The 13,891-nt window shown below is 40.7% G+C and overlaps 1 protein-coding gene across 6 annotated transcripts in view; it reads right to left on the bottom strand.

Annotated features, from left to right (window-relative positions):
* The window catches only part of RAPGEF2 (Rap guanine nucleotide exchange factor 2), a 225,689-nt gene that overhangs the window by 180,544 nt on the left and 31,254 nt on the right, over nucleotides 1-13,891 (bottom strand). For 4 of the 6 annotated variants that reach the window (XM_066631659.1, XM_066631664.1, XM_066631665.1 and 1 more), the window contains exon 2: nucleotides 2,172-2,388. The exons of the other annotated variants lie outside the window; for them this stretch is intronic. In XM_066631659.1, coding sequence (XP_066487756.1) covers nucleotides 2,172-2,252 — 81 coding nt within the window. In that variant the 5' untranslated portion in view covers nucleotides 2,253-2,388. The remainder of the gene's footprint in view (nucleotides 1-2,171; nucleotides 2,389-13,891) is intronic. 6 annotated transcript variants of the gene reach the window in all.

Below are 13,891 nucleotides of genomic sequence, written 5' to 3'. Positions count from 1 at the left end.
ATCTCCCCTAACCACTGGGCTTGGGACCAAACAGCCTGAATGTCAGTCAAATGTCAGTCAAATTTCACCTTTAACAAGTCTCCATAAATCACTGCTAGTGAACTCTGGGCAGCTCAAAAGACTAGTCTAGCAGGATCTCCTCCAGTTCTCTAAGTAAGATATTGCCAGGAAGCAGAGTGAAATAAGCTACTATATAAATTAAGAAACCTATGTCAAACTATATTTCATGTATTTCAAATGAACATGCAAATGTTATATAAATTTAGAAATCAATGACTACCAATGTCAAACTATGTTTCATACATTTCAAATGTACACACAAGCACGAATCAGGAATATTATCAATCAATTTATATTCTTGGAAGCGCTGCAAGTTATATTCTGGGAAAGCATTCTAGTAGTACCAAACACAATAATTCAAAGATAGCATGGCTAAAAGAACCATGGCCATAGGAATGTAAAAAAAAATTTTTTTAAAAACTATACTTTTCTCATCCCATTTTCAGCACATGTGACAAGCTTTCAAGGCTAGCAATACAGGTATAATACAGAGTTGGTACATACATTACAAGCTTTCCGTTAATTAGCCTTTTGCTTCTTACCAGCAGGTTTTTTATTTATTGAATTTATATCCCGCCTTTCTTCCCAAAGGGCACCCAAAGCCCTTATCAGTAAAATACATAAAATATACATTAAAAGCTATAAAATACAATAAAAACAATAAAACCAGCAGTGATAAAAACCAGGAGATGAATAGAATTACTAAAAAAAGCAGCCACCATACTCTACCAGGCATCAAAGGCTTTCCAAAATAAAAAACAAAGTATTCAGACCTCACCAGAAGGTTAACAATGAAGGAGCTGTTCATTCAAGGGGAGGGAATTCCAAAATACAGGCTCCACCACTGAGAAGGCCCTATTTCTGGCCAACATCCTCCTAAACTCTCTTGATGGTAGCACAATCAACAGGGCCGTCTTCGATGACCAAAGAGAATGGGCTGAACTGTATGGAAGAAGGCCCTCTCTCAAATACTCTGGTTCCAAGTCGTAAAGAACTTTAAAGGTCAAAACCTGCACCTTGAATTGAGCCCAGAAATGAACCGGTAGCCAACGCAGCCACCGGAGCAGCAGCATGACAGAGTCAAACCGCCGACCCCCAGCAAGCACACAAGCTGCCGCATTCCGCACTAGCTGCAACTTCCAGACCGTCTTCAAGGCAGATCCACACAGAGTGCATTACAGTAATCTAATCTTGAAGTCACCATGGCATGGACCACCAAGGCCAGATCCAACTGAGGCAGGTAAGGTCACAGCTGGCACACCAGCCAAAGCTGGGCAAAGGCACTCCTGGCCTCAGCCAACACCTGGGCATCCAAGAGCAGCTCTGAGTCCAGCATAACCCCCAAGCTGCAAACCTGCTCTTTCAGGGGGAGTGCAACTCCATTCAGAGGAGGATGATAGTCCAGCACCTGCATCATGGAATTGGCCTGCTTCCTGTTAACATTAGCTTAGTCTCCTCCCCGTAGTGTGTAGGTTGTCTGCCTATCGTGTTCCTCTTGAAGCAAAGAAAGCATCCGTACATTTTAACTCACTCCATATAGACTGGCTGTAAGGCAACGTTAGTTCAGTCATATAAAGCACTTAAAGCAGCAGTTCCCAAACTTACTCTGGTCACTGCGCTCTTAACTTCACAGTAATTCTTTTACGTCATTCCTACAGTTCTATTGCTTTAGGGCCTGAATGTAGCTGGAACTTCTGGAAAAATCCAGCAGCACACAGTTTGGAAACTGCTGCCTTAGAGTACTAACATGCACCTATACAGAAAACTACTATTAAGATTTCAAACTGTAGATTTTTGCTTTTTTTATGCAAAGGACATCAGCAATGTTATAAAGTCAGTTTTTATCCTTCTTAGGCTAATTGACAGAACTACTTCTCATCAAGAAACTGTTTAATAAATTACCAGTGTAAACAGATCGAATCTTTCTGTGTGTAAATGCATTAATTTATCTCTCCCACTCAGCCTCACGCTGACTGTACCATTATTGGCAAGCTGCCACAAAACCCTTTACTTCACACCAAGAAATTAACAGCATGCAAATTATAAGGAGCCTCTTGACGTTCAATGACCATAAATTCAGGTCACTAAGGAGATAAGACAGACCAACTTACACTGATGGTGCTGGCACAATCCTCCTCCAAGCTCCTGAACAGAAGACACTCTAAATATTTTGACAGTTCCCCTCCATACATTTTTGAGACTTTAGAAGGAAATCCAAAATCTTGCCTTATCCATTTGCAATAGTATTATCTGTCCAATGTGCTGGCATAACCAGTGATGGCATCTGCCCAAAGCATAGCAAGTCCCAGGACAGGCCTGTCATTCTAACTGAAATAAAAAAAAAATTAAGCATTACCAAGGCACTGCTTCTCACAATTAAAGATTACACTGCCCAACAACAAAAAATTGTTCTGGTGCTTTGGAAATTAGATCTATTTTTGGGTATATTTAGGGTGCCAAATCAAAAAATGGTATCAGTTTGGCCATATCAGCTCTAGTTATACACTCATAAAACAATATACAATTATATTTCTGCACATCAGCATGTAAGGTGGTTATACAGTATCTCCAAAACTAGAGCTGATAGTGAAAGCGGAGTGATCGTGCCCCGCTCCGCAAAACCGGAAGCAGAGCACAATCGCTCCGCTTTCCCTTCTGACGGGGCTGCAGGGACTGGGGTGCACCCTCCAGTCCCTGCAGCAGCCTTCCCTATGTGCAGGGAGCCCTGCGCGAGCACCTGCAGGGCGCCCCAGGTCAGGGAAAGGGAGAGTGGGGCAATCGCGTTCCTGGGGATCATGTCGCTGCCTTCCCCCTGCCACCTCCCCTCCCCGCCCCCGCAAAGACTTACTGCGGGTTTCAAACTCCCGGAGAGTTTGAAAACCGCAGATATATGGTGATGATTCAAGTCACATATTGATAATGTTCTAAGTGTCATCTTTCAATTATGATCAAATGTTCTTAAGTTAGCTTAATAATGGTGTGAAAAACTAAGCATTTTGTTAAAACAGATTTGCCTAATTAATCTAGCTACAAAAAGGTACATTCTCAGTTATAATGAGAGAAGAATAAGCATTTTATCATGATTGTATGTAAACAGAGATGTTTTCATCAAGAAAATAACCTTAGATATTCCTTTTATAGAATGTCTGTTTTAAAAATTACAACGATATTTTTTAAGTCTCTGCTGGACCAAATCAATTACTACAATGAGGCTCAAGCTAGTCACAATTTATACTCTACAGCATTTATACTCAAGCATTTATACTGGTGCTTGTTGGTATTCAAATTAGGAACAGCTTCTATTTCCATCTATCTAGTAGAACAGCAAGGACAAGGTCTTTGCAGTTGCATTCTTTCAAGAACAATTGTTCTTAAATTAGCCATGTGAAGCCTTTGAACACACAAGCTAACCTTAGCCTTCATTCTTTTAGAATGTAATGGATGTCTCCATTTCCTTAAAATTCCAGAGTTCCTGTTTACCAAACCTATTTTTTCCTCCGCATGAATGAAATTCCACATCATTTTTGCACCACAGTAATAACTTGAACACATTTAACCTACACAACTTCCACTGATAATTTTATATAACCCAATACCATAGTACATAGCAATACAAAGTTTACAGCTAAGAGAGCTACTGCAATCATTGAAAACTACTTGGGAGAATTCCTATTCTCCACGTCATTTTTAATCATTGCAATAGTGCTCTTAGCTGCAAACTTTGTATCACTCCTGTTAACTTTCAGAGGACATCCATAAAAATGTGGGCCCATGGCTGTTTCCTTCCTTTGTTCTCACTGTTGCACCATCCACCATCCTTCCTCTCATCAAGGTCTCCCCCTCTTTCCACTGCTTCTCCCCATGCCCTCCCTGGTTCTTTCTCCCCCTCTGTCTCTCCCCAACTCCATCCTCAACCAGCCTTCTTTCTCCCACTACTGGGCACAGCTATCTTGGGTGCAGCCAACTCCAAATCTCACAAGCTCCTCCAAGATCTAACTGGAAGAGCTCTCACAAAATCTCAGAGCAGGATGATGGCAGATGGTTTCATCAATGCACAAACCATGGCTGCGAAATCACCCCCCCCCCCAATAAGGTACCCAGTCATGGCTGTGCCACAAGGCAATGGTCAAGAAACTTTTCACAGGCATGAGACTCACTTGTCTATCCCTCACCAGGCACACACATCCCTGGAGAGCACTCTCAGCAACACAAAGTTCATGTCTTCATGCATGTCTTACAGTCATGCACTGAAGCTTGAAAGTTTGAAAGCTTCAGTGACAAACCATCTTATACAGGATCCAAAAGCCAAATAGAAAAAGAGCTGCACATGAACATAAATATTCCATATAATTTTCAGTTGCAAAGCATGGTGTTTTCTATTGTCTATGCTTGATTGTAGTCCTTTGTTCTTCTCCTCAATATTGGAAATAATCCCCTCAATAACCCAGAATTATATTTCATTTTCTACTGGCTCTAAGATTAACAGAAGTTAATATTAGTGTCAATACACAGTGCAAGTGTGCCAACCAAAGTCAAAGATCTCTTCACAACAGTGAGAGTCACATGAGCATCCCATTAATGTGTTCTCAAAAGCACTCTTGAGAATAATTAATCTAATTTCCAGTGTTGAAAGCTTAAATATGAGACTTGATCAAAAAAATTACTCCTAAAACTGTAAATTCAAATTAATACCTGAATCAAAATATTCACCATTTCCCTTTCCTCCTCAATCTCAACGGGGCATCTATAGATATGTTCCAAAAAGGTACTGTGAGGAAATAGACTACAACCAAAATCTTTGGAAGCTTTGAAGTGTCCACTCAAAACTGAATTCATGTATCAGAAATGGCATATAGAAACAAGATCACAATCAGAAATGGCATACAGAAAAAGGTCCACAATTTTACAATGACAAATGTATTATTCCTGTAGAAACTGTCAGTGTAGAAATATTTTTCATTCTCACCTCATCAATCATTACAACTGTCACAAGACTACTGCTGCGGTGACTTGCCCAATGCTTTACAATCTGAATGGCATTTCACAAGTTTAAATTCACCAGCTCCTGCACCACATGAGCCCACAGTAAAATGATGATTTACATAGCAGTCTTATTCATGCTTACAGTGAGTCCCATTGTGTTCAGTCTTATTTCTTTCACAGTTCCTCCACAGGCTCAGTAGCAATATGCTTAAGCCATTTCTGCCCAACATCTTAAATACGCAACAAGGATCAAATGTGTATACCTGTAGGCTGGGCAGAAATGAGTTAAACAAAATATAAAGTTCTTTAATTCTTTAATTAATATAAAGTTCTTTAATTACTCCAAATACTAGAAGCCTGGTCACAATGGCTATATTTATTTATATGGCAAGAAAATAGGTTTCTCTCTACACACTGTGCAGGAGGCTGCAGCAAAACATCAATAATGAGAGACTGGATGATCAAGTCTTTAAGCCTTCTTCTTGGGAAAACCACCCAACAGAGTGGCGCAACTGACAACTGACCATCTATGATTTGACTGCAGTCAAATAATCCATGAAGCCTGAAATATTACAGAGTAAATGAAACTTTACCTTTTTAAAAAAAGAAAAATCACAATGCTATCATTCGTTAAGTAGCTATTGGAATGAGGGCAGCTTCTCTAGCCCCGCAGTATGGGGGGGGCACACCCAGCAGATTAGCAAAGATTCTCACATTGATAGCTTAATCACTAGACTGCTTGCCACTGACTGCTTGTGTTCTATTCAGAAGTGCCAGCAGCTATATAGAAGGTAGCCAAACTAGGAGCAGTGATTTAAATCCTCACTCAGCCACGAAGCCTACTAGGTGGTCAATCACATATACTCAACCCAAATCTTGTTAGGATAAGATGGATAGGAAGGAGCTCGCTTGCAAAGTCATTCCTTGGAGAACAGGAGAATAAAAATGACTTTAAAAAAAAATGAATTGCTTTAAGTGAATCAGTTGATCCAAAGGATACTTTCCTCTCTGGAGTAAGGACTCCTTCTGGAGCAAGCAAGGGAACCTTTAAGTGTAACCCAATGTCATTGTTTAACGAGAACTACCAGCATCTAATAATCACAGCATTTGATATTTATGCCAATTACAAGGGAAAAATACAGTATTCTCATAGTGTTAATGCTTTCAAAAAAATCTGCCCAAATTTTATTAATGAGCCAAATGCCCAACCTCAATCACAAATTACTTGGATAAATGTAAAGTTCCTAATAATGTTAAAAACCACAGGTATGAGATATACCATGAAAGAAATAAAAATGAAATGAGAAAAATAATAAAACCTTTCTTTGAGATAAATAAGAAAATAAAAGCTACTCATAGTCATTTGAATGAGCACACAAGGAATCTCCAGTGGCCATGGACATTTATGCATATGTGAAATACTCTAGGCTATATATAACTGGTTCTCAACGTCCTACTTTTCCATAATTTTGCATATAATTCGAGTAACGAATGCAGACTGCAAAACATTAAAATTGGGGCCAGTGCTGCTATTGTTCATCATAACTTTAAATTTTCTGATAGCTATAGATATATGGAGCCGCCTTTTTCAGTGTCAGGTTAATGGTGTAATTAGTTAAGTACTATTAACCTGAACTACCTACAACTTTTCAGGGTCTCAGTCAATGGTTGTATTCCAGCTAAAGACATGAACAAGATGCAGACTGAACATGCAACCTTGCCCACATCAAGCATGCATCTACTACTCAACAGCAGAACTCACCCAAGACAAACAGATAACCAGGCTTTCCAGTCTAACAGCTTTCTAGAGCTACTTAAAGCTTTTACACACAGGTGCACCTAACTAAGTAGAAACATGTGGGTTACAATTATTTTACAACTATCCACTTCTGTAAACCCACAATCCACAAATGCAGATCACAGTAGAGGTTTATGAGATTTTCTCTAGACAATTCTGCTCCCAAAACCCTTGGCTCAACTTCTCAGACAAGGTCAATGGGTTGTCCCTACTCATGGCAGAAGTCCTGCTCTTCCAGTAATGTTTAATAAGGTAAAACATTTTATCCAAGATGCACATATTGACAGCCTTCTTTCCCAACTTAACTGGCTGCTGCTTGCAGGGAAGAGGAAAACCCACAATGCGAAGATGGCACATTACACATTTTGCCTTACTAAAAATTACTAGGGACATAGTAGCAAATACAGGGTTGCCGCTTTCAAACAAGCCACACCATAGTCAAAATACAGTGTTCTGCTATCCAACACATGAGTATGGATACAAGCTGACCTACAAGCTACTCAAGAGGTACTAACTGTAGTTCAAATGTGAACAAAGGATGTTGCCGTCTCTCAAGTCAGTCCTTTCTACCTAGTTTTGAATCCTCTGCACTAACAATGGCTCTTTTCAAGCAAACATTTTCCCCCAGCCCTACTTGCAGGAACCAAGCAAAGCTTGTGCCCTACCATTGAGCTATGGCCCCAATTCCACATGTTTTGTTTACAGCAAACTATTCCTCCCAAACTACTTTAAAATTCAAGAGCATTTTAAGATATACTTTGGTGATTTGGATTCCAAGGAAAAGATGCCCAAAGGAAACTCTCAATAGATTCCAATGTTTACATGTCTCTGGATAATAGGCTTTATTTGCACTAGTTTCTGCTGTCCAACCCTAAAATACTTCACAGTGAATATCAAGTGGAATAAAATAGTTTTACAATATAAGGAGGGAAGCGCTTCATTATATAAGTTCAGAAGCTCTAATACTTCTAAATTACTTCCCTAGGCTTTAAATGTACTCCATATGGCTCTTCATGAGCATTACGTAACTGATCTAGAGTTATTTCACAAGAAAAGAGGGAGAGAAGCTTAATAGTTTTAGTTTCCTTGTTTTAGAACAAAAATATTTTGAATTTTTACATGATTCAAAACTAAGTGCTAAACTTGATATCTAGCAATACTAACCTTAGCTCAACTATGGACAATGAACGAAAAGAAATTTAAATGGATATTCAAATCTCATCATATACAGGTGTGTCCCTGTATCCACGGGAGATCAGTTCCAGGGACCCACCCGCAGATACGAAAACTAGAGATATGAGGAACCTTCCTTCCACAGCTTCCCCCCTCCCCCCACACACACAGTGCACATGCTCATTAACATTATTTAAATGCTTGCTGGACCAAAAATGTTCTTGTTTTACAAGTCTCTATAAGCATACAAGCTTATAGAAATGCACAAGGCTGCTCCTGGCAGGCCTTAATGCTTGAAAAAAAACTAGATCAAGGTTAACAGGAATTTAATGGCTTTTTGTTAACCTAGTTTTTTCCAAGCATTCAGGCTGTCAGAAGGCAGCATTGCTATAAGCTTGTATGCTTATATAGACTTGTAAAGCAAGAACATTTTCAGTCAGGTAAGCATTTAAATAATGTTAATGGACGTGTGGGAGTGCACAAGGGGGCCCAAGGTGATTGAAACCATGGATACCGGATCCATGAATACAAAGATAATACAAAATATTAGAGACCCCTAATACAGAGAATATTAGAAGACCCAAGTGCCAAAAAAGTTACAGTAACCAAAGCTGAGATGAAATTGTGGTCTCAGCACTAGCTTAATTGCTTCTTTGAGAAGTGAGTCAATTTCTTGGAAAAGAAATGAAATTCAAGGAATAGTGCTTGTTTGGAGGAAGCAAGTGTGTCAGGTACAACACAGAACATATGAACAACTGCAAGAAGCCAGATGTCATTTGAAATCAATTCCAAGCCACTGCAAAGTTAGTAGATCAAACAGAAATGAATAATTGAGACAGGAGTTGGACTCTACATAGAAATGAAAGCCTTACATCTGGGGTAAAAGAGGTCTTTTCCTTGGAGCATTGTTAACTGTGGAGACGTGTGTAACAGAAGAATTTGTTGAAGGGTTCATGGTCAGTAGAACACACTGTGCAGAGACAACCCATCAAACATCTTCAAGTCTGAGAAGAACATCTCTACCTTTTCGACCAGTCATATTATGCATACAAGTGTTCTTAAACATTTTTATTTTTCACAGATTGTTTTTTCCCTCAAGGAGAAAAAGTACTGAAAATGGTGTAATGTGATTTTATTCCATGGGCACATTTTATAAATTATAATCATAATCGCTTTAAACGTGTGCTAGGTCACAACCCACCAGCCTGAGAACCACTGCCCCTTTCCCTGTAAGAAGTGGGGCAGGGGAAAGGCAGTAACAATCCCCAGGATTGTGCCGCTGCAGGGGAAGGGGGGCTGTTTTTAACTGAACTTACCTGCTGCCAGGGTCCAGAGGGTGCGGGAAGCCCCACAGAGCCCTCTGCAGGGCTTCCTGTGGCTTGAAGAATATTAAAAAATTGTGGCCCACTTCTGGGTTGCGATTATGAAACCGGAAGTGGGTCACTATCTTTTTTTACATTCTACAAGCCACAGGAAGCAATACAGAAGGCTTCGCAGAGCTCCCTGCACCCCCCAGACCACGGCAGCAGGTAAGGATTGAAAACAGCCCCCCTTCCTCCACAACATCACTGCTTTCCACCCCACACTAACAAAGACTTACCCTGGTTCTCAAATGCCCAGACAGTTTGAGAACCAGTGACATATGTGGTACAGTGTCAGTACGTGCAGACACAATCACTGCCCATGTAGAGCCCCCCCACCCGCCCACCCCCGGGCCAGCCAAATATTTACTTTTTCAGATTTCAGGGTATGTGGTTTTTCCCCACAAAAATGAGAAGTACAGAAAGTAGTGTTATTTGTTTTAATCTCATTATCACTGAAAAAAAATCACTGATTATGCACTCTCTCAAAGGTACTGGCCATCACATGGTTATACGCCTATGAAAACCCTTGAAGAAATTATGACCACTTCCAACTGGTTATTCACCCACTGAACACTCAAAACTACAGGTCTGCAATGCCTTCTAGGTCATTTAGATAATCCTAGCACACTCAAACTTCCACAGTACTGTCATCTTTAAATAGCTGATGTACATTACTGTGACAAAACTCTGCCTTCTCCCTCCATCAGCACAGACTGTCATTATAACATATCAGTTTTGAAACAGGCTCTCCCCCACCCCAGCTTTAACCAAGTTTAAGCCATTTCTGCCCAACATTGCCTATGCGAGACAATCTCAAACTCACTCTGGAGCATGTGTTTAGTCAGTGGAATTGCCTATACCAGTGGTTCTCACACTTTTCGCACTGGGACCCACTTTTTAGAATGAAAATCTGTTAGAACCCACCAGAAGTGATGTCATGACTGAAAGTGACATCATCAAGCAGGAAAATTTTTAAGAATTCTACTTACACTTTCCCAGGAATAAGTCCCATTTACTATCATATACACAATAGCCTGTTCAAAGAACAGATTTGTAACATTTCCCCAAATGCAGTCATATACCATGGTAGCATCAAGTCTAATACCTTAAAAATAAAATATTGAAATGAATGGGAACCCACCAGAAATAGCCTCGCAACCCACCTAGTGGGTCCCGACCCACAGTTTGAGAAACACTGGCCTACACTAGTTCTTTAGCAGTTCTTTTTCTCCACTTGCTCTTAGTTTGCTAAGGTTGTGTAGCTGAATTTGCATGAGTAAAGTGTGCCTAAGACAAGGGGCATCTGCAGCTTTCTATTACCATGTCATAGGACCACTATTAAGTGGTCACTGCATGATATTACTACACTTGAAGACAAAACATTTTTCCACATAAATCTGATGCCACTGTACATCTCTCTGTGTCACTGTGCATTGTAGATATTCTGAGACTAAGATTTGGTTTCAAACATTCATATTTTGGTGGCCTCCCATCTTAACTACTGTATCATGTTCCTCTTTAGGCTGCCTTCTGAACACTTTTTGGAAGCGTCTGCTAGTGCAGAATGTAGCGGTTTGCATTTTAATAAGAATGGCCTGCAAGGAGCACAGTGCTTCCATTTTGCAGAGGCCATGATAGCTACTACTTTCTACTTAGATTCTAGGCCCAATTCAAAGTACTAATGATGACTTTTTAGAACCCATCTCGGTCTTCTGAGAAAGATTACACAGATCTACAACGCTCAGGGTCAGAAAAGTTTTTCCCAAACTTTATGGTGGTTTGATATGAATTTGGGGTGCTGATTCCAAAAATGGCATCTGTTTTGCCCTATCACGTCTAGTTTTGGAGACACGACATAGCCTCTTTAGTGAATGGTTCAAGCAGCTTCCTCGTGAGGAAGCCGCGATGTAGGCTTCCTGAAAATCCATCGCTGAAAGCACAAGCTTTGTGTCAATTGGGAAATGCATACTGGGTGTGGAACCCAGTTCACTTCTGAGTTTTCTTAGTTCTTCTGGCTAAAAGCAACTGAGTAAGTTTCAAGGGAAAGGTTATTAGTGTTTGGCCCAGTGCAGAATGAAAAATGGAAATAATGGTAGAAAATACTACTGCTAATTTACCTATCAGAGCTAAATCTGTATTGCCTCTGGAAATACCTTTTTCCTCTCTTGACAGTTCACGGGCTTGTATTGAGGGTGCAGCCTTCCACTTGGTGAGGCAGCAAATTAATACTGCATGCCAGACTGCTGACTGTATTTCTAAAACTAAGGAAACTTCTATTTTACAGCAACACACCTAGCTCCAGTCACACTTCCTTGCTTTAAGTAAGGAAATTTTGTATAGAAGATTTTGTTACTTGATGAATATGGCCTCCCAGTACTAAGATAAATGTTAAGTTGGAAAGACTAAGAGCAGGGGTGTTAACTTGCCACCTTTCAGCAGTTCCACTTCTGCAGAAGAATCATTTCACAGAGCACCTCTCAGCTGCTATGCTATGAAGGGACATCTCAGGAGAAGTGGCACTGCTGAAAGGGTCCCACATGATATTTCAGTTCTCTCATGCCTTGAAAATATGATCACAATTTGCATATTTTTCTCTACTTTCATTTGCAACTAATTCCTACTTGAGAATAAAGCGCTTATTTATAGCCAACTGCTTAATGACATCACTTCTTGTCCTTAGCAGATGCCATGAATGCTATTCGGCCTGCAGTACAAAACAGGTTTGACCCTCTCCAGTCTACAGTAACAGTCTCCAAAATGGAGACTGCTACACAACGAAAACTCACTCCCCATCCCAAGAAGCACTTACTGCTCTGCCGCTTTGTTCTTCACCCATGTGGGCATAGGGACACTCTGGGCAGTCATATCTACAGCCTAGACATCCTGGTGCAAAGTCTGCTGGGATGTGGGCCAGAGACATATTTATTTATTTATTATCCCCCAAAGTGTCTTAAGGTTGACATAACTGGGTGGGCCTTGGTCTGCAAGCTATTAAAAAATTAGTTATCATGGCAGTAGTAGATTAGCACTATAGCTGCCAGAAAAACACTTTAAAAATTCACAGCTCATTTATGTAAAAAACCACAGAGAGATGAAATAATTAGTGGAAGACCTACTACGGAGGTTAACATTGCGGTTCACTAATGCCCCATTTAAGAAGTAGCACAAACAGAACATACTGACCCAAACATACATCCTGCCCAAAGTGTCACAGAGCAACACAATTTCATCACACAATGCTCGTAAACTGTTCACTACAAGTTCACCTGAGCTGACATAGCAGAAAGTGCCATAACCAGGCTGTCTCCTGAGCTGAAATATTCTGTTGCCCTTGACATCCTTTTTGTTTCACACATTTCATCTGCAAAGATACATATACCCAGTGCTTTTTTTGTAAATAAAAAGGTGCAGGAACTCACAACTTGTTAATCTTTTATTTATTTATTTATTTATTTTTAAACCATTTTTTATTGGAGAAATAAAATATTTTTTATATGCTTCCCCCCTAAAGATGAACTTACTTCTGAGTAGACATGCATAGGATTGGGCTGTCAATCTCCACATCCCCTTCCCCCTAGCTATTTTTTCTACACATGGGGAAAAATACTGTACAGGTGCACTTGTAGCATGTAGTATGTAGTGTGGCACTACTTCGAGGATTGGAAGCAGTGAATGGATTCCAAAAAATGGCTTACATGAGTTCCATGTAATAAAATTACTCTAAGCAACTGTGGGAGTAAGAACAAAAAAGGAATTCTTACATGAGGGGGGTCCTTAGGTGCACATAGAAACCGCTACGTTTGCAAACAAGCGATTAAATATGGTTTAATTCAGGTATCAGAATACTCTGTGTCTTTGGGAAGGCGCTTGGCATGCAATTGTATGTTCTCTGCTGCCCTGAGCAGCTGTTGTGCATTGCTGGAGAGGAGCTGCAAACGCTGGCTGGCGGAGGGCATGCTTGTGGGGGAAGGACGAGGAGGATCTCTGGCAAGGCTGGACAGCACATTGTACACACGTAGAATCCCTTTTCACCTGCCCTTAGCATGTGAAAACGGGTGCAGATATATATCTCTGCAAGGATTAAGAGCCCAATCCTAGGTATGTCTACTCTGAAGTAAGTCTCGTTCTAGTCAATGGAGCTTACTCCCAGGAAAGTGCCTAGGATTGCAGCCTAAGAGCCCAATCCTATGCATGTCTACTCAGAAGTCCACTTTAGTGAATGGGGCTTACTGTGGATAGGATGGCAGCCTCAGGGCCCAATCCTGTGCCTGTCTACTCAGAAGTCAGTCCCATTAGAGGCAGTGGGGCTTCCTCCCAGGAAAGTGTGGACAGGACTGCAGCCACAGAGCCCTTCCTCTGCCTGTCTACTCAGGCTGCAAGACTATGACACTTTCCCCGGAGTAAGCCCCATTGAACACAATGGAACTTACTTCTGAGTAGACATGGGCTCTCAGGCTGCAAGGCTATGCGCCCTTTCCCAGGAGCAAGCCCCACTGAGCACAATGAGACATAC

The sequence above is a fragment of the Tiliqua scincoides genome, chromosome 6, assembly GCF_035046505.1.
Source record: "Tiliqua scincoides isolate rTilSci1 chromosome 6, rTilSci1.hap2, whole genome shotgun sequence".
NCBI classification, from domain to species: Eukaryota; Metazoa; Chordata; class Lepidosauria; order Squamata; family Scincidae; genus Tiliqua; species Tiliqua scincoides.
The sequence above is the reverse complement of the archived record's forward strand: the minus strand, read 5'-3'. Positions and strand labels throughout refer to the sequence as shown.